General features: G+C 35.7%; 1 protein-coding gene across 1 annotated transcript; it reads right to left on the reverse strand.

Annotated features, from left to right (window-relative positions):
• On the reverse strand, nucleotides 1–25782 carry LOC120523872 (BCLAF1 and THRAP3 family member 3-like). Its single transcript, XM_039745543.1, has 11 exons — nucleotides 25569–25782; nucleotides 17614–17664; nucleotides 16694–17338; nucleotides 15708–16376; nucleotides 11293–11468; nucleotides 10141–10255; nucleotides 9236–9299; nucleotides 7166–7302; nucleotides 6202–6316; nucleotides 3960–4067; nucleotides 1–832 (listed from the first exon to the last, which is right to left on the reverse strand). The coding sequence occupies exons 2-11, from the start codon at nucleotides 17646–17648 to the stop codon at nucleotides 806–808; spliced, it is 2091 nt and encodes a 696-aa protein (XP_039601477.1). The 5' UTR covers nucleotides 17649–17664; nucleotides 25569–25782; the 3' UTR covers nucleotides 1–805.
• Between the last annotated feature and the right edge of the window lie 244 nt (nucleotides 25783–26026).

The raw sequence follows: 26026 nt of genomic DNA on the forward strand, positions 1-26026 counted from the left end.
TCTGATTAAAATATTTTATTAGTAAAACAAATTTCAAAGCATCCTCATCTAACCTTCAAATGAACAAATGAAAGGTGGAATGTAAATTTCCTAATGAATAAATGTAAATCATTGTCTGGCAGAGGAGATAGAGAAATATAATGTAAATATACACTTATCACCAACTGTTAACTTACCATTATGTTTAATGAAAAACAGCAATTTTATTTTTTAATTGCTATAACAACTTCAAACTTTGTGCTGTGATGGGTGTTAAAGAGCTAATTAACAAAAAATTATTTTTTTTTTTTAAGAGAAAACACTAACCAGAAACCCATTTAGCAGCCACTATTACAATATGGTTCCAAGGTCCACTCAAATATCAGTCCTAACAAGTGATCAGTGGACATCGAGAAAACAGCTTTTATATAAGTAAGCCTTTTCTTATGACAGAGGTGAAAAATCCATTACAGTATATGCAACCCCACATTCCCATAAGATACAAAAATTTGAATTTACAGACTCCACTCATAAATATAAGAAAATGTAGGATATCATATTCCATAATGAGATGAAGCCTTATATTTATATGGGTTACTGTTAATTCCATATGACATCTAGGTTTTACTGATTTTTGTAATAAAATAGTTACAAAATATAAATTGGACGGATTTAACAATACGGTTCTGAAAAATGCTTACACTGAATTAACCTATGGCTGAGAGTTTATAAGAAAATACTTTAGCAGATTTTAATGCCTTTCTTCATCTGGATTTGATACACCGGAGAGTAAGTAACATTTGATGATGTCTTCAAAAGGAGTCGACTAGTGGTGACTGTGATGAAAGGGTGCCTAAAAAAGTGAAACAGATCATTCACAAATGTGCATAAATATACAAATTCTATTAGATATCTACACTTTAAATGCCAAAAAGTCTGCTTTTTCAATCGGCCGCTAATATAAAAGAAACCTAAAAGTGCTTTTCTAGTTTTGCATAACAACTATTCCAACTATATTAGAAAAACCCTACAGCTTTAATGAAAATTCATAAATCATGGAAAAGAAATATTTTTTAATAAGTAGGACATTTCTAGTATAATTTCATCTTTTTGGACTATATATAGTACTCTCCATAATTTTCTCTACTCCACAGTTTAAATTTACAAATCAAACAATTCAGATGTGATTAAAGTGCAACTTGCAGCCTTCAGTTTAAGAGTATTTGCATATATTTTGGTCACAACATGTAGAAATGAGAAATGTTTTTCTTCTTCCTCATTTCAAGACACTTTAATGTTTGGAAAAAATGGTATCACAGGTGTTTGTGATTATTCAAATGTGCTTCATTGCTTCTTTAATGTAGGCATACAATACCTAGGCGTGCTTCTACCTACAGACTACCTATGGAGTCTATAATTGCCACTGTTCAATGTGAGGACAAGAGCTGTGCCAATGAAAGAAAATGAAGCCACTATGGTTTGGGCATGTATGGCTGTCAGGAGTACTGGCACTCTTCACTTTCATTGATGATGTAACTGCTTACAATTCTGAGGTGTACCGAAACATCTGATCTGCTCAAGTTGAAACAAACACCTCTAAACTCACTGGGCGGCGCTTCATTCTACAACAAGATGATAATCCCAAACATACTGGTAAGGCAACACAGGGGTTTTTCAAAGCTAAAAAACAGGAAAATCTTGAATGCCCAAGCTGGTCACCTGATTTATATCCAATTGAGCATACGTCCCATATGCTGAAGAGAAAACTTAAGGGGACAAGTCCCCAAAACATACAGGAGCTGAAGATAACTGCATTAGTGGCTTGGCAGAACATCACCAGAGAAGATACTCAGCACTTGGTGATATCTATGAATTGCAGACTTCGAGCAGTCAATGCATGCAAATGATAGGCAACAAAGTGCAAAATATGACTACTTTATATACCTACTACTGCTATGTCCCAAAAAAATATGGTGCCCTGAAATTCGGGGTTTGTGGGGGGTGGTGTTTGTTGGGGGTTGGATGGGTGTGGGGACCATGTTGAAGAAGTGTTGTTGTTTCTACATGGTGTTACCAAAAAAAAAAAGAAAATACCCTTAAATTTAAGTCTGCAATGGACACTTTAATCATGTCTAAATTGTTTGATTTAGATCTTTAAACTTTGGAGCAGAAGGGTAAATCAAGGGAATATGTGTCTTTGTCTCAAACATTATGGAGGGCACTGTATATTTTACACATACAATTTATTGCATAACATCTAAACATCATCATCAAAGACATTTAAATCAGATTTTTCTTGGTAAGGATAACAAAATTATTGAAATTCCTAAAGTATATACTATCAGAAAATACACAAATGTCTTAACCCGACACCATCACATTGTTAACAATCTATAGTTAAAATGAATTCACCAAGTGTTTGTTATGTTAAATCCTATCACTGGTCATTACATACAAAGTTATAGGAAGACAAAATAGTTTCTCCAGGAACTGAGAAACACAGTTATTTACAGGCAGAGGTCTGGTGAGGATAAAAACAGATAACAAAGGCACTGAGGTTTCCTAGCATCACTCTTCAGTCCATTGCTCTAAATCAGGGGCGGGAAATGTCGGTCCCGGATAGCCACTGTGGCTGCAGGGTTTTGCTCCAACCCAGTTCCTTCATGAGAAGTCAATTATTGTTGCTGAAGCACTTAATGATTAAGTGACATTTTGATGCTTCATTTTAGTGGTCTTATTTGTGAAGGTTCCCCCACCCTTAATTGCTTATTTCAATCTTAAAACAGCTGCATTCAGTGTATTAATGGCTCCTTAATAGCAATAAGATGTAAATGACAAAGGAGCCAGCAGTTCTTCATCTAGCTTTTTTCCATTTAAATCTCTGTGTGTTCATCATGCACTGTTTGATTTAATAAAACACTCAATAGAAAAATGTGTCACACTGAAAATGATCTGTTTTAGGCTTCAAATTATTTTGTTGGTAACTTTGGAAAGGAAAAAAATCTAATATACAAGAACTTTACATTGCACAGACTAACAAGCCATAAAATGAAATAAGGTCTGAGAATGGTAAGGATTGGTTTCTAATTGCAACCGAGTTAGAATGAAAACCTGTAACAACTGCGGCTCTCCAGGACCAACATTGCCCACCCCACCCCTGCACTAGACAATGAATATTTTTGGGTTTATCTTATGTATTTTGGCCTGCTGACTACAAAAATCCTCTTTAAAATTTTCCTATCATGCACGTTTCTTTTGCAATCGCCAATTTTTGTGATTTCCTCTCATATTATAACTATACATATACAATACAACTGCAACTGGAACATCTGTATTGATCTAAAAGTGCAGGCACTGCAATCAGAAATTCAGCTTGGATATTGTAGTTTCATCTACAGTGATCAAAAGAGATATTAAAAAGAAATGGCCACTCCATTTGTTTTCAGGGCAGAAAATTGTGACACAAAAACTACCTGCTGATCCGCACAAAGATATTTTCCCCTCCTCTTCATATAAAATTGGACTGATGAATTTTTTTTTTTTTAAAAGTGACAACAAGGAAGGCCAAGGATGTTTCAACAAATAACTGACATCAAGATTAAGGGAGACATTTTTGGAGGTACACAAAGCTAGAATTGTAAATTTTTTTCTTTATTATTTACTCAACCAGCAGTTTTCAGAACAAATAATTAACATCAATGGCTTAAATTAAAGAAAATATAAAGTTGATTAACAAAAGGGTCCTAAAATGTATTATGTTAAATAACTCTTGGAAGCAGATAACTATTGGTTATCACATTTCCCACTTATCCAAAAATAACTCAAAATTCATTTAATAAAAATCAAGTTTAACTGTTGCTTTGTAAACAATGTGACCTTCTAAAGAATATTCATTCAAGTTCTAAAAGAGACAAATCAAAGCAGACAGCTTAATACGCTTGTACTCTAGTTGATCTTCAGAATAAGGAATGCAAGTTTACCCTGAAAGGCCTTTTTGTGGGTATGAAGTTATCAGATTTTCCTTCAAAGGGTCTCTTCCGAGCAAATGTAGGTTTTGGAGTTGATGGCATGGACCGATATCCATCGATCTAAGCAAAAGCATTATAAAATAGAATCATAAGCACTCAGTTATGCAACACAAACATATACAGTAAATAAATGTTCTAGAAACAGTGTTTCCCAAACTCGGCCCCTGGGGACCCACTGTGGTTGCAGGTTTTTCTTTCAAATAGATTCATAATCAGTGACAACACCCTTGATAACTGAGGTAATTTAATTAGCTGGTATTATTTTCTCTTATTCTACATTCAGAAAAGCACAGTGGCGTGATTTTTACATGTGTAAGACATTTAAAAATATTTCTGCTTTTGCTATAGATTTAAATGCTTAACTCTCTTTTGTTGATTTCATTATACAATATTTTACGCTTTCTCTGTGCAGTTTTCCCCCCTTGTTGTATCTTAATAACAACAATTAAAAACAAGCAAAGCAAACAACACTGAATAATCAAAGGCTGGAAATACTTTAGCGTCAGACCCACTAATTAGTAAATAATGGATTGATTAAGAAACTAGAACACCTAGAAAAATAGAATGAAAATCAAGATGTAAATATTGTTAAAAAGAACAAAATAAATTATTCCCATATAACTGCTTAGTACATTTTAATATATATATATATAAACCAAACTTAGTTTTCTAATTTCTATATTGTTCCCTAAACAGAGAAATAACAGTTCACGTAATTAGCCCAAGAGTCCAATTAAAAATAGAAGCTGGTTGGAACAAAAACCTGCAGCCTCAGTGGGTCCCCAGGACCAAGTTTCAGAAGCACTGTTCTAGAAGAAATGATTACGGTACTGTAATAATAAGTATGTGCATAATAATTACAGACCCAATTCAATTTTACCCTTTCTGTAAAATACCTGAAAAAGTTGTCACCACACACATTACAACTTGTTTCAGAAATTCCAGCATGGCTTCTGCAGTGGTCATAGTACAGAAAAGGCACTAACCCATGTTGTAAACAGCATTCTGATATCCTCTGATGAAGGAACTTTGCAAAAAATGATGTTGTTAGATTTAAGTGCAGCATTTGTCACCATTGTGACCAATATTTTATTACAAAGGCTGGAAAATTACATTGGCCTCACATGCACTTTTAGTTCTTATTTATTCAATTGTTACCAGTATGTACAGAAAAGTTCTAACAGTACTCTGTCATTACTCTCAGAAGTTGAATATGCTGCTCCAGAGGGCTCAGTATTATGACATTTACTGGTTTTACTTTACATGCTTCCATTGAGAACTATTATTAACATAACATTAACTTTCACTCATATGCAGGTGACACTCTAAAATGATTGATGCTGTAATTAATTAATTGTGAATTGAGAACTATTTGTCTCTAAATACAGATAAAAGAGAAATGTTAGTTAATGGAGGGAATGATGCTGACCGCAACGACATTCTGTCACTCTTTACCTCAGCTGGATTCACCATTAGGTTTACTGAATCAGCATACAATTTAGGTGTTGCTTTTGTTCATTGTGATGTATAGCCTCTTGATCCAAGACCTCTTAAAAAATCAGATTTACAGAGATAAAAAAAAATATTTACTATGTGATCACATGAACATTTTATAAGCTTCACGTATTGTAAAATGAATTGTTGTTTCCTGAAACTGATTTTTACATTTTTTTTTGTCACTTCTGTTTAATGTTCCTGTGCAAATGGAAAAGTCTGTGTAGAAGTAAGTTATCAGAATTTTAACCTTAATGGTTAGGAAATATAAGATAGTTAATTATAAAATGTAAAAGCTATCTTTTAGGATCTTCACATGCCTTTTTGAAAATGTAAAGAGCACTAAGAAAAGACAGACAGACATGCATGTGTAACCACTGCAGGTAGTTGAAAACACACAATCAGGAAGTGTTCTCATCTGCTGTATGTTTCCAAGGGTTACAGCAGTTAGGTCTTTTTATTTTTAAATATTAACATTTTTTTTTATTTATTAAAAATTCATTTTTGTGAACTAAAGGTCTCTGGATCATATGGCACAGTGCTAATGTAAGTCATGTAGTCTATGTGTTTAACTTCTGAATAAACTAGTTATTTGTTCCTTATTAAAATACTGAAGAGGCATTTGGATGTCATCCTTCAATTTTCCAATTAGTACATATTTGCACAGGACCATTATTTACTATGGTAAACATTAAATTACCATATTTGGTGATCGTCTGCCTCTTTTCCCTTCTGGAAAGTTGGTAAAATGGCCTTGTCTTGGGAAATGCTCGCCATCTTGCTGTCCCCTTATAAAACCGGAGCTTTTCTTGAATCTGTTCAAAAAATAAACAGTGGAATCTAGCTCTTACATTTAGTAACAGTTTTTCTTTGATATGTTATAGTTTTTGTACACATTCTTCAAGTAAAATATACCTGTTCTCAATGCTCTTTATATTCTGTAATATACTTTTACACTTAGTAACACTTGCAATCCCACATGTAAATGTATCATTCTACTGTATATATGGGCACTTGTCATACTAATGAACTTTTTGATAGAATCATCACATTTATAATTACTGGGGGCCAGAGATTAATGCAAGGCAGGAACAGACTATGGATGGGACGCTAACAATTGCAGAGCACAAGAGAACACATTTACATACTTTCTCATTAAAAAAATCCAATCAACCCAACATCACAGATATACAGTATATGTGGAAGGAGAGGGAAACACTATGAGAAAAATCAACAAAAATAAATGGAGAAAATGTACTGCATGCAAAAGAAGGCATACTCTTGTTGCTTATGAATATTCTGCGGTGCAAATCAACTTTTGTGCTTTAAATCAATTATATGCAATTAAATCTACTGTTAGTAATATATTTCAGATTATTTAGAACTAGGTTCCTCAAAAACAGACTATAAACCCAAAAACACTTCAAATCTGTATCTACTGAACACACACCATTTATTTTTATAGGTGTTTCTATTACAAAGAAATTCCAGCATTTATAATTTCAATTCTGACCTTCGACTATTTGTAAATAGTCACTGCCCATCACTAAAACGACAATCTAATTAGATACTGCAAGTAACATATGTTAACAAACACATTCATACAAAATACCAGAGGCAAAATAACTCCTCTGTAAATGTTCTTGGGGGTTTGGGGAAATTACCTTCCTGTGAAATGATCACCTTCTGGAAGATGCTCAGGTGCAAAGTTATGTTCCTCAGTATCTTGCAACCTTTCTTTTCTCCTCCTCTCAATATCATGCCTAAGATCATTTGGATCTTCAGCGACTCTAGAATTTGCCTATGTCAAAGAAAACAATAAAACAAGTAAATGAAATCTGCATATGTAAAAGAAAAAAGGCAAAAGGGTTAGAATTATCCTAAATGAAACCAAACCAGTTCATTATGGCTATAATATTCTATTCCATTTTCAATTGTATTCAAATAGTAATTACAGTCTTAAACACACATCCATCTATTTTCCTAGCCTGCTTATCCAGGGCAGGGCCGCAAGGCAGCTAGAGCCGATTCCAGCAATCATGCAAGGAACATAGGTGCAAGGCAGTAACAATCCCTGGACATGGTGCCAGTCCATGGATAAGTGAATACAAACACATACTCACAAACACACATACACAAACTAGGGCCAACTTAGCAACACCAACACACCTAACCTGCATGTCTTTGGGACTATGGGAGAAAACTGGTGGACCTGGTGGAAACCCACGCAGACATGGGGAGAACATGCAAACTTCAAGCAGGGAGTACCCAAGAAGCGAACCCTGCTTTCCCTACTGTAAGGCTGCAGTGCTACCTCATATATACATTCTTTTCAGGAAGGACCTTTTGAATATATACTGCTCAAAAGAATTAAAGGAACACTTTTTAATCAGAGTATAGCATAAAGTCAATGAAACTTATGGGATATTAATCTGGTCAGTTAAGTAGCAGAGGGGGTTGTTAATCAGTTTCAGCTGCTGTGGTGTTAATGAAATTAACAGATGCACTAGAGGGGCAACAATGAGATGACCCCCAAAACAGGAATGGTTTAACAGGTGGAGGCCACTGACATTTTTCCCTCCTCATCTTTTCTGACTGTTTCTTCACTAGTTTTGCATTTGGCTACAGTCAGTGTCACTACTGGTAGCATGAGGCGATACCTGGTATGGTTGGTTGGTTAATGGTTGTCTGGGGAGGCATATCCATGGAGGGTCACACAGACCGCTACAGGCTTGACAAAGGCACCTTGGCTGCCATTAGGTATCAGGATGAAATCCTTGGACCCATTGTCAGACCCTATGCTGGTACAGTGGCTCCTGGTGCACGACAATTCCTGGCCTCATGTGGTGAGAGTATGCAGGCAGTTCCTGGAGGATGAAGGAATTGATACCATTGACTGGCCAACACACTTTCCTGACCTAAATCCAATAGAACACCTCTGGGACATTATGTTTTGGTCCATCCAATGCCACCAGGTTGCACCTCAGACTGTCCAGGAGCTCAGTGATGCCCTGGTCCAGATCTGGGAGGAGATCCCCCACAACACCATCTGTCATCTCATTAGAAGCATGCACCAATGTTGTCAGGCATGTATACAAGAACACAGGGGCCATACAAAGTGCTGCGTACAATTTTGAGTTGCTGCAATTAAATTTTGGCAAAATGGACTAGCCTGCCACATAATTTTTTCACTCTGATTTTTGGGGCGTCTTTGAATTCAGGGCTCTGTAGGTTGATCATTTTCATTTCCATCAAACAATGTGGCATCCTTTCGTTCCTAACACATTACCCAGTCTATATCAGTATAGATATCCAGGAGGATTTCTTTTTCCCATTGAGATCTGATGTGTTTTCAAAGTGTTCCTTTCATTTTTTTGAGCAGTTTATTTTTGGTTGCACTGGATCTATACAATTACAAAGAACCAACTTTTCCTTTTCAAATCCATATCTGGAAAAAAAGTCAAATCTTAGATGTTGACTCAAATATGCAATTTTATCTACAGATGAAATTTACAATGATTAAAGCATACGGTAATTTTGGCTTAAAAACGATCATTTTTCTAGGATAATACAGTTCACCTGTTCCAGACCTACACTTTAATTTAGATAGTATATTCAATGATCAATTGTTTATCAAATATTTGAAATTTGAAAATTTTAGGTACATAAACACATACTTTGTCTTAAAAAAAAAAAAAAGCAACCAATAAAAAACACCAAAGACGTATTTATACCTGTGAAGGGCCAGACTTTTTCACTTTCTTCATTTTAAGGTCAGACAGGGATAAATCAATGCGTCTAAATTAATGAAACATATTAATTCAATTGAAAAGCAGGATTGTTATGCATCTTTACAATCAAAAGATAATAACTTTAAACAAGAAGATATCTACACATATATGGCATATCTTTCCTATACATCTATTAGGCCACTTGTTGATGTAAATATACCTTTCAGGGTTGTGCAAAAGTTGATGTGTATCGTAAGAGCTTTGGCTATTAGGTAGGATGCAACCCTCAATGGATAATGAAATTTAGTATGAAATAAGCACCCATAAACACAGTTCAGCAAAAGTTCAGAATTTATAATTTCAATTTTGATGTTCCACTTCCTGTAAACAGTCACAGCCTATCACTAAAATGACAATCCAAATAGAAACTGTGCATAACATGTGTTAAGAAACAGTCAAACAAAATATGAGTGTCATGACTGAGAAATACATACACTGTGGCAATACACAGTAGCCAGTCAAAGTGATATCACCGAAATTAGAAAGAAACTGGATTGGCTGAAAGGAAACAAAAAGAAAATGCAAATTCCAACCACAAGCAAACAGGAACCTACGTGCTGTAAGGTGGCAATATTAATGTTGGGCCCTGCTCCTCTTATTTGTCCTAGTTTGAATACATCAAATTATTACCTTATTATCTAAAGTATATATTTTGCTAAACACATTACAAAGATCTCAGTTAAAGACTTATTAATATAGATGTTTTGGCTGGCCAGTAAGACTAATTCCAATACATGAAAGATACATTGCACACATAATTTTACATAGCAATTTTTTTCTTATTTTAAATCAAAGCCAGATATAAAATAAATACATACATACATACATACAAATTTACAGCAAAGTACCTGTTAATTTTTGGCGCTAATGGCTGTCTTTCTTCATGTGGCAAGTCAGAGTGGAATTCTTGAATATTTGAAAATCGATCATTCAAAGTTACGTTTTCAGTTTTAAAATAGCTTTCTGGAAATTTCACAAGGGACAAAAATAACCAAATTACATACAGTACGTAACATATTTGTCAATGTTCCATAGAATCACAATGGCTCTGCCTATTCCATAAAACAATGGAACCTTGAGTAGCTTGATTATTTCAATTCTCAAATCGAAGTATAAAGAAAACAACAACATTATACAAATATTATTTGCCTTATATAAATCTGCATCACAATTATTTACTGCTTTCTGTATCACAGAAACCAATGACTAAATGAATTAGACTGGATAAATCATCTGTATCATACATTCTTGTGGTTTCTAGATAAATGCACATGCAAAAGACATACGGACAACTGTAAAAATCACTCCCACTCCATCAGCACAATAAAAGCAACTTAACAAAAACATACAACATATTTTGTCAGACTGATTTGGTCAACTCGTAAGATAAAAAATTTAAGTATGTCACTGATTAACAGTAAGTCCTATTATGAAATGTGGTTGTACAAAATTGACCTGAGCATTTTACAGTGAACTGAGAGTGATCAGCATGTGAGAGGCCAGAAGAGATCTAAATATAAATAAAATAAAAAGAATCATGCCAAGTGTGGGAATTGTTTACAGATTAAAGTTCCTATTGTATGACATGGTCAGAAAGAGCTCTTCGAGGTTTGCTTAAATATGTCACATGAATTGATTTAAAAAACTGCATTTACCACGCTAGAGCAATAATGCTTGTCCAGAAAGGCTAAGTATATGTTTATTTAGTGTGATTGCTGCAGTGTCTTATTTAAGTTCTATTTCACTTGCTTCCAAACATACCAAAGTAATAGCACAGTATACTATTTGACAATTTTGTCTTTTTAACTGTTCAAGATATTCAGGGTACAGGTATCCTCAATATCAGAATAAATGCAATAAACTCACAACCTGTTCACATATAATATAAAGTATAATCCTCAATATCAGAATAAATGCAATAAACTCACAACCTGTTCACATATAATATAAAGTATAATTTAAAGATTTATTTTATTATTTATTGTTTTAACTATACTTACCTTTGACTTGGTGGACCAAAGAAATGATTTCTTGAGCAAAGTCCCCAGTGTGGGAATGTCGAAAGTTCTGACCTAATGAGCCAGACTGCTTTAATAAAGGTTGGAAATCCAGACCTCTCCTGCTTACTGCAACTAAATCCTGAGAAAGCTGCCTCTCTGTTGTGTGGCTATTGGAGCTACAAAAATTAAAAACACATTAAAACATTTTTCATAAAAACAGTTTTAAAAATTAAATGAAAATTAAAAACACTTAAAATGACTTACCTGGAAACCATGTCCATGTGTTTTATATTCAGCAATCAAATGAACAATTTATGTAACTTTATTTTTTTATTTTTATTTTTTTTAGAAACTTCCAAGTAAGTTATGTAGATGTTGTTTAGTTTTGGACCATATGAAGAATTAAATTGGTTAAAAAAAGAACTATGTAGAGAATTAAAAATATATCAAAACAAATGCATCATACTTTCAATTGTTTTTCCCAGAAGAGGGCGTCAGTGACAACGTGTTGAGCTGAACAGAATGCACCACTCTATCCCATGAAACCATTTTCTAAGGAATTCCAAGATGCTCTCATTTCGCTTGAGAGATATAATGCCTTCAATGTATACTAGGTCTGCCCCAGATCTTTTTGCTGTTGGCTATGTCTGGCATAACCCCTCTTCAGGATATCTTCATGTACCCCATTGACTCAAGCCAGATCATCTCACTCCTCTTGATCCAGATAAGCAGGAGTTTTACTTCAAGATCCTTTCATATTGCTGAATGATTCACACTATTGAGGAAAGCAAGTCCTGTAACCCTGGTCAGGAAACTTATTTAGGCTCCTTGTGCTTGCAATCTTTTTCTTATGGTTGGACAGAGAAGCAGTTAGCTCCCTCTTCACCATCACAGTTTAGTATAACATCTGAAAAACTGCTGCCACTGCAGAGATATGTGGTCAGTCAGTCCCATGATCAATTCCACTTCCATTTGTAAACCAATAGTCATCCAAATATTCCAAAAAATCAGTGATATGATGTAATAATATCAGAGTGGTTAGAAAATTAAAACTTCACAATATAGCCACCATACAACACACACATCACTTTCCAGCACACAATGTGCCAAGACTGTCATTGTATGTAGGGCTTGTGAGCAGCTGTAGGGACCTGGACTTCACTTTTACTGAATATTTAGAAGGAGCATGCTTAGTAAATTGCCCCCAAACAACTATTACAAGAATTATATTCTCTCACCTGTAAAAAGCAAACATGGCATCCAAATATACCACCAATTCCTTAAAGCAAAACTCGCCTATCACCCTTATATTCTAGACTTAAATTAAAAATTGGTAGCTTATCCAAAGAAAAAAAATATTGTGTGGCAAAGAGCAACCCAATGAGAGGAAATGCTACAAATTAAGATCAAGTACTTATCTGACTTCAAATTTTCAAAGTTGTAATCAAAGAGGTAAGGTTCATAAACTGAATTTCACTTTATAATAAAAACACAATTTATGAGGCTGGCAAAGTTGTTTCCTTCAATTTTTTAAAATCATTTATATTACTGTTCCAGTATCTTCACATGGTAGATCACAGGAGACTGTTGCTATCAATCTCTACTTTTCACTTCACGTTTTTAATGTTTCGGAGTTCTTTCAAAAGTCAGCAAAAACTGATAAATGTCCATTTTGACAGACAGAAAACAAACATCTTTTTATAAATAGCATGGCTATGTAGTAATAACATGCAGAAAGGCGTTTTCAGAAACGTGAATTCCCATTTTTCCAAAGCAGAAACTGGAAAACTGTCTGCAAGTTCAGTAGTTTTATACTTATACTGCAGACTAAATTCCATTGAGGGAGAAAATTTCATTTGGAACCAGGTACATTTGACAGGTTTCCTTCTAGTATTTTTTATCCAATATTTTCTATAACAGCAAGAAGATGTGAAGAATCACATGGTACTGTATACCATTATCTGTTAAGTTTTATTAAGCAACTGCCTCTTCTTTGTGCAAAAGTCCAGTTTTTTGAGATGAAGACATACTGTTGCAGATCATCATAATGTCCCCAATGTAAGTATAACACTTGAGAGTCTGAAGGGGTTTACCCAAGAAGAAGTTTTCCCATATTTCTCCATTTTCCAAGTTAGACATTGCTGACATGCATCTGAAAAATTAAGCACAACAAGAGGCTGGCAAAAAGTTGTGCTTTGTAAAGCTTGAATTGGTATAATAAGCTTTGGTTCCAGAAGTTGTTCCATCATATGCAACTGAAAGAAATTAAATAACTGACAGTCAAAGGATATTAGCAGCAAATTTTAATCTACCACACTGAATCACGGAACTCTGATAATGCTGACCAATCCTGATGACACTTCATTTTTAAAAGGCAACCAGAAGTGGTGGGTTTGAGATCTTCACCAAATAGCTTACACATTGCTACTGCTGTACAATTCACTTTTAACAGCTGTTTTTCTTTCTTCTGTAAAATGTACTGGGCTGGTCAAAACCCTTAGTATCATATAAAATGCAGACAGTCCTTTTAGAGAACAGCATCATGATAACGTGCTAGCTCACTGGCTAGTCTCAGGAATATGGGTTTCCAGATGCACAAAATCTGATTTACATTTAAAGATGATTTACAAACACTTATTTGAATTATTTTGAAGGTCGCTGCTTTAGTCTCACTTTAATATTCTTGTGTCACTGGTCAGTTATGTTTTGATGACTGCTGCTTGTCTAAACATGTCCATCATGTTGATTCTGTACTTTAGCAAGTAGTTCCCACTTGACAATTCCCATATGCAAGGGGAAGTGAATACTGAAATAACAGTGAAATGACTTGTGCAATATGTATATTGATCATTTGTTAATCGTCACACTGAAATACGCATCCATTGCAATTATTTTCCTTTTGTTTCATTGTTCTGTTTAGCACCATCCAGATGAAAATGCAAGACATTTCCATGATTTAGAGTCCTTTAGCTTGGAATTTCACATAACACACAGAATGCCATTTTTTCCAAAACACTGCTTAGAAAGACATCTGCAATTTTAAAGATTGGAATAAATTGGCAAGTTCCCAAAACTTACATTATAGAATGTATATAAACATACGCAGCTGGTTCATCCTTTTATTTAGAAAAATCCACAACAAGCATTTTTATACTTGATGTTTAAGGGTTGAACATTCTCAATGTTTTATTGTCCAGGCTTAAAAACCAATAGAAAAGCTCCAAAAGTGATATTTACTTATGAAATCCTTCCCAAATGATGATGTTTTTAATTTTAAGTTTAGAAATTTTTCAAAGTCCGTAGGCAGTGAGCTGATTTTAACATTTAAAGAATTCACAACACAAGACAGTTTTCCTTTTTGTAGATCATGTACAAGTAAACCAGACAACCTGTTACTTTAGGCTGGAATTTTGTTAATGTGTAACCATATGATGCTGTATTTACCATAACTTCTAGATATGGATATCTGGTAGGTAATGCTAATAATGAAAATTCCAAATACGAAAACACTGTAGTGACAAAAAAGGTACTTTCTGACTGTAGAGTTGTAATGTAAAACTTTTTTGCTGTATCCATTTTGAAGTATCCATTAACAGCTTGTGTCTCAAATTTAGATTTTTCAGTTTGTAATATTTAATACTTGATATTGACTTGAATATGAATCTGCTGGTTTTTCAAAGTTCCATTTAAAACTGTTAACTCTTTAAGCCACATTTCAATAATACATCCAATTATGTAAATGCCATGCTGAGTTTGGTGATCCATAATTAATTAAAAAGTTGACATTGGATTTGTTCCTTGTGAATACTGTATACTGAAGAAATTCTTACCCCAATATTAGTATAGGATATTGACTTTGCCGTGTCTTCACAAATGTTGTAGGTCCCAGGACAACGCACAAAGACATATTCCATTCATCCATTTTGAAACACATGTATCCACTTCAGAATCATGTCTACCACATTCTGTTAAATCACATTTTAATTGTTCGTCAGTTTAACAAACAACCAGTGCCCATCCTCCATAATTTTTCCCAGCTGTTGAATTTTCCAGAGATCAATTAGAAGTGTGAACAATAAGTGACATTTGAAGATTTGGCTCACTTCTCCAAAAGCCAATGAAAAGAGAAGAATGTAATTTCCTGTACATTCTTAAGTTACTGTAGCGGATGAATATTAAAGCAAATTATAAAATGAATTACAAAGCTGGAATAATGCAACTGCAATCTGCTGACATTTTCCAATGGAGAAAATTTCAGGATAGCATGTTTTGCTAGATGAAAGCAGTATCATTCTCAAAATTCAAAAAAATAATAATAATAATAAATTATTAGATCTGTTTGAGTCAAATGTAGAAGGAAATGACTTTAAAACCAGCCTCATAAACTATAAATGAGACAAAATAAAAGGACTTACCTATAGTTGCTTAAAGTATGCTTCATATCAACTTTGATGGTTAAAGTCTCACCCCTGGTGCTTTCCAAGAAGGAATTTGATTTATAAGGTTTCTGTACACCTGAATAATGCAGTTCACCGCGGAGAAACCTCTTCTCTTTAAAACTTTCTTCATAATTCCCTTTTGACATACCAGAATCATTTCTGAACTTCTCTCTGCTTACCAGCTCAGATGCTTGTGGTCTCAAGTCCACATCAGCTTTCCGAGGCTTTGAGGGACTTCCATAAAAAGTTTTATCTTGGTTAACTGCTGAACCTGGATGTCTGTCTGCAGCTGAATGGATTTTTCCACTACTGAAATGACTGCCTTCTTTATCCCGAGAGCTCAGAGCATAATCTTCTTCCTGTCTGGGGTAGCTTTTAGGGTGCTGATAATTACCCGGGGAGCGTCTGCTTGGATGCTTGTGATCATAGTTGAACGTCAAATTTCCTGTCACTTCTTCCTCATAGTAACCTCTGTCAACTGGACGGTGATCTTCACGTGAAAAATCCTCAGGCATGTCATTGACAAATGGTGGAGGAGAATGGTTCCGTTTCCACTTAGGACTTCTGCGAGGAGCTTCCTCTTGTTGATACCGCTCCATTTCTCTTGAGTGACCTTGGTCTCTGAAACCCCTCTCCACAGGATACCTGTGTTGACACAAAGTAGTTTACACGTGCATCACATACAGAAGAGATATTTTACAACTTGTATGTTTGCAGCATTGCTGAAATACCCTTCAGACTGCAGCATTTTTAACATGTGTTTGGGTAACAATTTAACTGACCTTTTTGTAAAGACCCAACACATTTCCTACATAAAACCAGCCCTTACACATATACACCAGGCCTGAACAAATATGAAGTTATCAAAAAATTACAAATCAATACAAGATCCAGCAATTGACATTCTGCACTAATATGTAATCTTTTATTCTGCTGAACCTTAGCCTTGCACATCACTTTACCCAGGCTGAAACGATTCTTTCCGGTTTCTTTCTTTATAAGAACTTCGCCCATGAAATTCTTCGGAGCTTCTTCGAGGAGAAACAGAAAACGACTCTCTTGACCAGGAAGGGGCACAATCTTTTTTATCCTGCCACTTTTCTTCACGTAGTGAACGGTCATAAGGCTTGTCTTTTCCACCATCCTTAAAATGCCTGGGGCTCTTCATTCGATTTGGCTTATGTGTTTTATCCTCATAATGTTGTCTCTCATACCCATCACTGGACATCTCTTCTGGGTATTTATTAGGCTCATACAGTCCCCTGCTTCTTGGCCTATCTGGACTTGGCGGTCTCCGAGAATTTGAGGTATGAAACGTTTCAGTAGTTGTCGGCTTTCTGTGGTTAGAGTATCCATGAAAAGTATCTGATTGCATTCTTTTTGCATTAGGTGGAGGTTGCCTGTAATCAATGTATTTTTGTCTGCCGTTATCATGATGATGAATTCTAGAATTATTTTCTTCAAAATCTTTATCTTTTTCAGAATACTTCCACTGAGAATGTTTTCCAGGTCCTCTTTTATAGTTCTGAAAATCCTCATTATAATGGGGGGCAAAAGACTGCTTTTCATATGGTTCCGGGCTTCTCCTATATGACGGCGATGTGGACCTGAATTAGAACAAAAATATTATGTTGAGCTGTTATTTATTTATAGTACTATATCTGAAAAATATTTTTAAAATTAAAAATATGATATTTATTTTTACAATTTAATGTAAGCCTTACTGATAATAACTTTAAATTACTTTTTTAATTACTTGAATTCTAAATGACTAAAAATTCCTATAAAATTACTGCTGTAATTCACATTATTAAAAATAAGTTGATTTAGAAGAAGGGTTAAATGATTTTTCTACTTTAGGTTCATGCACATTTTTAAATACCTGTATTTATATCTTGGGGCCGAAGGTCTAGCCATCTTTTAAAAATATTGCCTTTGAAGAAAGAACAAAAAACAAAGTGATCAACAAAGTATATCTGCAGTAATACAAAAGATGACTACACTGGTGAGCAAGACTGTGAATCATTTGCATTTTTTGCACAGTTCATCTAATGCCTAATAATAACAATAATCTGATTGATCAAAGACACACATAAAAATGATTGTGCTTTGCTGGACACTTTCACCTAGCATATGTGTTTTGTTTGGACATCAAATGTGAAATATTACAAAGGACATGGTAATCCAGTGTCACGTCCACAAACAGAACACTTTGTTAGGACCATCACAATATTCCACAGTTTATCATTAAGTGCAGAAACAAATCTTGCAGTGCTTCTGAGGTATAAAGAATAACAGATCCATATTTAAAGATTCTGGCCTCCATTACGTCACAGGCAGTCAAAAAAAGCAAAACCACTGCCATTGTTCATTAAAACAGCAAGGCGTTCCAAACTCTGGGAGGTCACAAACACTGAACAACATCTCTCCTAAATGACTACACTTGGCCAATCTGCTGATTTCAGGGAATTTAAGGTATGAAATGCTTCAGTGGTTATAGGTTTACAGTAGATAGAGTATGAAGAGTATCAGAGTATTAAGAGTACGAAAAGAAGTATCAGATTGCATAACAGATTACATTCTTTTTGTATTTATCAGAGGTTGATCTTTGAAGAGTCCAACACACGAAGATCAGAGAACAAAAGTGAAGACTGTATGAGGATATGAATGAGAAAACAAAATATAAGCTTTTATATGCTTATATAAATGACATTCATATCTAATCTGCAACAGATAAGCCTACTGTGGACAAAACACATCATACAATTAAGAATAAAAATAGCCTGGAAACAGAACACTATACATGATGGCAACAAAGTGTGCACCGAGAAACATAAAACTAAAGCATGAAAGTTAAAGAAATGCATGTAAACCATTATCAGAAAGAGAATATGCTTCATATCCAATGATGCTTCAATAAGCAGGTAAATTCGCCCTCAGTGTCACAGACTGCTGCTAAGTAATCCCAACATACTCTAGTTGTAGCTCACGACTATGAATATAGCAAGAGGTGGGCCTACAATTCAAACGCTTGTCTGCGTGCATTCGGATTTTGTTCACAAGAATGACTTACAGAGATGGTTATTTAACAACATGTTTTGTAAAAATGTGAGCATGCAATTGGATGACATGTGGTTTTTGTGACCACAGCAACTAGAGATTTTAACATTGTTTGTTGCTGTCCAGTGTTGATATCTTATTACATCAGAACTTTTATTATTTCTGTTCAGCATGAAAACATGAGAACAACATTTATTCTTGGCCATCACTATGAACTACATAAGGGTAAGTAACATAAAGTCATTTTTGGGTGAAATATTCATTCAAGGACAAACTAATTGAGAAACAAAGATACTTCAACTGATTTCATGAACCTTACAACATGATCAATCAAAATGCCATTATACATTAAAATGGAAACTTAAGTGTAAAAACTTAAGTGTAACGGTATAAATTTACAACAGGGAGCTAATATCTTCACATGATATAACTAATTTCAGACTGTAGTATCAACTGGATTTAGTTGAAACAAAAAATCATTGGTGAATTACTTCTACTTCATACTAAAAGATAGGGAAATGTAACCTTTACCTGAAACAAATTTATTCTGAGAAAAAGTAATCCTTCACCAAGAAATACTTATTTTTAACAAAATCAAATGTGCCAGGATTACTGGCAACTCTGGAAATAACAAGCAATTCTTTTTTCATAATACAGTAACATGCAGAATGTCTGTACTAAAATTAAGAGAAATACACATTTGGCCTGAACCTGTGCGTTAACTTCATGAAATGGCTACAGTTTCCACAGCACCTTCAGTAAATGAAAGCAGGGCCTCAAGTCCTTATGCCAAATAAGACTATTTAGTAAGTGAACACAAACGTTTATGTAAATGCACACATATCAATTGTAAACCTTAACTTTGGCAGGACCACCCAAAAGTCTCACTCTTCCAATATGTCATTTTTATGGCAAACACCTTGATAAAGCCAACAACCTTGCCTTTCTTCTCTAAACCAGTGTGCACAACTGTACCACTACCATGGACATTCATCATTGTTGAGTGCCATCTTATATTGACATCAGAATGTTCCACCCCTTCCACCAACCTAAAATAATTCCAACTTGATGTAAACATGATAAAGGAGAAGGCATGGCCCAGTCCCTTTCCTGACAGTGTGTGTTGCACCCATCGTTTATCTGGTATTATCATACATGTGCCAAACTTAAAAGTACTTGATGTTTCTAATAAAAAAAGGTGATTTTTTTAAAGCTTTTCTCTATTCTTTATATACATTTTGTGTGATTGCAGATGTACATTAGGGCTGAGCCGATGCTCAATGATATTGCCCATCATCGACTGGCAGGACACATTGTCAATGTAAATAAAAATGGTCAACTGGCTCCAAACATTTACAGAAATTCCCTCAAAGCACCAAACTATAGCTGTTACTTTTTTTAAAAAATTTATTTTTTAATCAAGAAAGTTGACAAGTGTTTGTGAGACTCCATTGCTATGCTTGATTAGCAGAAATGCACTTTAGCCGAGTGAAGGCTGCCTGATCACTGTGTCATGCACAACGTTTAAACAGAAAGAGTGCAGGTATATTTATAGCACCAGTGCTCGCAGGCTCCAAGTGGCTATGGTTTCATACTATTTACATCACTCTTTTAGGTAGCTCACTATCCTTTAAATGATTGCTCACTGTGGCCACATATGTTGGAATTCTTTTGCAATTTTTGTAGGTGTGCTGACTGATATCCAGGCTGATGCAACTTGTCAGCAACATATTTTTCATTCACTATCTGTTTTCCTAACCCGCTTATCCTGGGAAGGGTAGAAGGGTCAGCTGGAGCCTATCCTTAAGGTGTTATATTTTACATAAGCTATGCAGTGAGATTCAAGCACCGGTGTGGTGGTGCTTGTTTGGCCTTGCTGGCAGTGTTTGAAGTGGTCCAGTGCCAAAGGCACTCAAAGATTTAAGGGGTCCCGCACCCTTCAATTGAATATTAATGTATCATAACACTCGCATATTCAAGGGGACCACCATTTCCTTATTACATCCTAATAAACACACACGCACTCAGTTGTCCAAGTGGGAGCCCCCCGCCCCATCATGTAAAAGTATTAAGGAATTGGGTGGAGGAAAAAGACAGTAACTAACCAGAATATATAGCCAGTAATTTGTTTCCACTTCAAGCACTGCTTGATGGCAAATGGGAATGTAATTGTACTGTGTAAACAAGATATTAAATTTGTAATAAATTAATTGTCCTCCTACATGCACATTTATTACTGCACAATTAATTGAATTAAAACTTAAATCGCGATGTGAACCACTATGATTACTAAACGCCAAAAGGCTGCAATTTTCTACCAGTAGTATATGCAGGGGAGTTTTATACCAATATGGCACGTGATTTGTAGCAATTTTCACCTCCTTAGCATTGCATTTTATTTAAAAAAAAAAAAAAACCCGTAAAAAGCGTTGCATTTTTGTGGCATGAAAAATGATATTTTTACTAAGTCTCAAAAGTATAATAAAGATAGAAATAATAATAGTAATGACGATTAAAAATAATATGAAATGAACAATGATAACAAAAATAATAACAGTAATAATATTACTACTGATGATGCCAAACCTATATAATCTCAAAATAAGTTCTTTTTGTGGTAAAACTTAAAAGCACGTTGAAAGACATAATCCAACATCACAGTAATAACAACACAATAATAGTGGGTTTCCTTTCAGATTTTCATTCCCTATTTATCAGTTTTTGAACAGCACACTGCACAGGTACAAGTTGGATTCTGTTTTTGTATTTTTCTTTTGGAGGTATATAATCAATAAAATGTCTACCAATAAGACGTTCTGGATTGATATGCAATGTTCTGGGTCGACCACGTCTCTTTAGCGGTAGTGTGGACGGTGGATGTGCAGCAAAGAATTTCTTCTACAAGCTAGCATGTAAAGTTTGCATAAGATATAGTTTTGGCAGCGTTTTGTTTGTATAACACAAATTCATTCCACATTCACTGTTCCACCAGATCACAAAATAGCTTTTTATAGTATTTTCTTTTGTTGCCTCCGCATAGCGGGATAGAAAGTCAATTCTTGATCCGCAAGATTTCTACCACCCATTATGCTGTTGTAGATGACCACAGCACAAGGATTCATAACCTGCTTGTTGCCTTTTGCCTGTACAGTGATTGTAGCTGAATTATGTACAGTGCTAAGAAGACAAACATCTGTGTCCTTCCATTTCAGAACAAGCACTTTACCTTTGTGCCAAGCTGCACTTACTGTAATTTATCCATCCATCCATCCATTTTCTAACCCGCTGAATCCGAATACAGGGTCACGGGGGTCTGCCGGAGCCAATCCCAGCCAACACAGGGCACAAGGCAGGAACCAATCCAGGGCAGGGTGCCAACCCACCGCAGGACACACACAAACACACCAAGCACACACTAGGGCCAATTTAGAATCGCCAATCCACCTAACCTGCATGTCTTTGGATTGTGGGAGGAAACCGGAGCACCCGGAGGAAACCCACGCAGACACGGGAGAACATGCAAACTCCACGCAGGGAGGACCCGGGAAGCGAACCCGGGTCTCCTAACTGCGAGGCAGCAGCGCTACCACTGCGCCACCGTGCTGTAATTTAGCTCTGCCAAAGTCTTCATGTATGCCATGATGATTGAGACGCAATGTTGCCTATGCGTCTTTGCAGCAAGATGTCAAATAGCTCTAGTGAAGTATAAAAATCGTCCATGGTTACACTGTAACCTTGATCCAGCAGAGCGTCTATCAAAGTCGGCACCAATGACAAGACAACACCGTACTAATTGTATTTCAGGTCAAATATTGTCAATTTTCCTGTTCCACAGAACCAAATTCCAAATTTACATCGTTTTTAGATTCACAAAGCTTGTAAAGCTTTATGCCAAATCTTGCTCTTTTTGACGCGATGTACTGTATCCAAGACAGTTTGCCGTTATAAGCCATGAGACTTTTATTGATGCTGACTTCCTGGTCCGGAATGTAAAATGCTCTGAAATGTTACTACAATCGCCTGGCATATCTCACAATTTTTTTTCATTTTGGGTGCTGGATGGGTATTTTCATCAAAGTCTTCATTGTTGATAAAGTGTAGATATTTCATAATTAGTGAAAACCTAAACTCAGACATTTCTCCAAAGAATGGCAGCACTGACAGCACTTTTACTGCCCGAGTGATCATCGGTTCTAACGCTTACAGAAGGCGCATCTGTACAGTTGCCCAAGTGACACTCGGGACTAACGCTTTTAGCATGGTTTTCGCAGCCCGAGTAACACTATGGGTCTTGTGTGAAGAAGGTAAAATGACCTTGGAATAAATCACCTTTGAGTCATAATAACATTACTGAATATAACTTGTGTGTGCTGAGTTGCAGCAATCTGAGAGACAACAGAAACGAACTCCTCAGCTCCAAGCTAAAACACACACGCAACATTCTCCCACCACCTTGTGTAGACGTTTTCTGTGGTACATGGGTTGAAGAGGCAAATTATTTGTAATCCACAAGCATCTCTCCATTACACTATCCCACCAAGAGACAAAGGTATCGTACATTGTCAATGTTTTGAAATGACAATGTGACTATGTGAACTTTTAAGACATCACATTGCCCTAATGTACATCTTAATGGCTGAAGGGTGTAAAAAAAAAGGACAAGCAAGCATGTTACCATAACTGTAGAGTGTGTGTGTGTTTTATTTTTTTATGAGTAATCAGAACATAGTTTTCAAGAAAATATTTACCACTATTCTATTTGCATTATTATATTATTGGTTTGTTAAAGCACCAATTTATTTTGGAATGTTCCTAAGATTAATATGGTGGAACTGGATGAACTCAAATTATTAGATTTCCCACCATGCAAATTTACCAGTCTTGACATAAGAGTCCATCAATGATTCATATCTTACATATGGGTTCCATTGCTAATTTTGATATTTATTGCACAATGAATCCTTCCTTTAGTAATTCTGCCTGTAATTAAAAACCATCTGGAACTAGGCTGTCGGTTTGTTCAGGTTCTTTTGGGGTTAGTGGTATAAAGCAAATATGACCAAAACTACCCAAGTACACTTAGTTACAATGAACCGATAGGTCAAAAAGGGTGAACTGCTCGCTGAGAAAGACAATAAATATGCCGTGTCTAAATACAAACGTGATCATTTATTTTTTAGCACAGGATACCGAAGTGTCTGAATAAGATAGCAGTATTACTAAATTTTTTTATATTGGATAGAGGTAAAGAGTACACCAGGTAAGATGATTTATATTTTCTAATAAATAAAATTAATTTTGGCTTATCATGGTGCCAGAGAGTTTTTGAACATGCTAGTAAGCATCCACATAAGAACAGAGTTGGGTTTGTACTAAACATTTTCCATTATCAATACCAGAACTCGGTTGTTGGGAGGAGTAGGGAATCGGCAGTAGAGATCATGCTAATTAACAAACAAGTGCAAGGTGCTTGAAAGCGACCATTTACTTCCAGTACCGACGTTAACAAAATACTGGTAGCTTGCTGTTTTAAAAATCTGGGTTTAATTAGTACTCTTTTTATGTATTTAATGATTGGTTTCTTGAATAGCATTATTTTCAATAGCGGAACACTGGCAGTAGAATAAAGTTTAAAATACTTGACATTTCAGGCACAATGTGTATCCTCAACATTACTCTAATGTCTTGCCATCAGTAGCTTCAACTGTCTCAACCTTCCTTGCCTGCATTCCCATAAAGTCTTTGGAGGAGCCTTTCTCACCACCTGTTTGCTTTTGGATTACCACTATTGGTAGACCATTACTCGCTGTGAACATGTCATTGGTGTCCTTGCGAATATTTCCCAACTTGGCAAGTAACTCAATTTGCCTCTTCTTAGTACTTAGCAACCCAACATCAAGCAGTATGGTATTTGCTTGTTGATGCTGAAATGCTCAATTTTACCTGCTTTTTCGTAATAAAGTGACAACGAGGAGTTGAACTTTGTCCCTACCACCAAGGTATCATGTCATTATCCCACCACCGAGTCACCAAGGCCCAACTAACCAAATACACTGGTTGGGACACAAACACACGCCGAGTAGCGATTTATTTCTAGAAATGCACTGAATGATTTTAATCTTAGTCATTGTAGCTGGTGGCTTTATAACTGATAAAGGTCAGTTTGAATGGCATATGACAGAAAGACAGATATACAAAATTCAAGTAATTATGTATTTGCAATATGCTAATTTTAATGTGTGTTATTGTGTGAACTGTTGGGTATAATGCTCAGTACAACGCGATATGTTAGTGTTAGTTTAATCTGATGACAAAAAAATGTTACTTTGGTACCAAACTACAGGACGTGCCCGTTTGTTATAGTAAGACACTTGTAAAGTCTTATGGGTGCCTGCAAAAATGACCAACGCTGCGAGGGTTTAGCCTTGGTAGAACTGACCTCCGAGTGACCCGACTGATAACTGCAACGAACAGCTGGGGTCCTTTCTTGAATACACGATCGTGCTCATCATGTCTATTAAATGTTAAGCTGCAGTTGGGTCTAACAGAGATCAGTAGCTCAAGCTCGACATCTAACTCTGTAAAAACACACAGCCCGTTAAGGCACCACGTGGGTTTGTTATCCGAATAGTTAGTCAAGAGTAAAAACATGCTTGTTGTCAGTACCTTTACTTCATTTATTTTTTGCTTGGCTGCGCATGACTTTCTGTCGTTTGAACTCTCACACTGGACATATTCAGCATACTTTCAAGAACAATCCTAATAAGAAAGGCTTACCTTGAGCTTCAGAATCACCCAAAACTCGCTTTCCACTGCAGTGTTATTTAGAAAACAACTTACACAATTACAGTCATCACCTACTTAGAATGAACCAGCGCATATTTATGAATAAGTCTAACTGCGTCGTAAACTGTTTACAAAAAAGGGGAAAGAAACAGTCGTCAAGAACCAGTTTTTCCTGCAGCAGCGCACAGTCCGGAAGTCGAAGGAGAACTCGGGATAACCCGGAAGTGTTTACTAGCGTGCTGCGCTGGTCACGTTGGCGCAGCTTCAACCTGCCAGTTAGTAAGGTCGTTGGCTTGTATCGTGGTGGGGTCGCATTTGATTTTATGCTAGTGCATTTTAAAACAGGTTTTCTTTCTCGTGCTTGTGGGAAGTTTGGCGTCTGAAGTGGTATGGATGTGTGCTGTGTTCAGTTTGTAGTTTTTACTTAGCGTGTTGCGAAGACAAACGTA

Source organism: Polypterus senegalus, chromosome 2 (assembly GCF_016835505.1).
Source record: "Polypterus senegalus isolate Bchr_013 chromosome 2, ASM1683550v1, whole genome shotgun sequence".
In the NCBI taxonomy this organism is placed as follows: Eukaryota; Metazoa; Chordata; class Cladistia; order Polypteriformes; family Polypteridae; genus Polypterus; species Polypterus senegalus.

What these genes read in the sequence shown, in the direction of transcription:
- LOC120523872 (XM_039745543.1), bottom strand. Translation starts at nt 17,648, where the DNA reads ATGGCTAGACCTTCGGCCCCAAGATATAAATACAG. An exon ending in AAAGAATCGTTTCAGCCTGG is followed by an intron (nt 16,377 to 16,693) that starts GTAAAGTGATGT and finishes GTGTCAACACAG; the next exon opens with GTATCCTGTGGAGAGGGGTT. An exon ending in CCACAAAAAGGCCTTTCAGG is followed by an intron (nt 833 to 3,959) that starts GTAAACTTGCAT and finishes TCACTTTTTTAG; the next exon opens with GCACCCTTTCATCACAGTCA.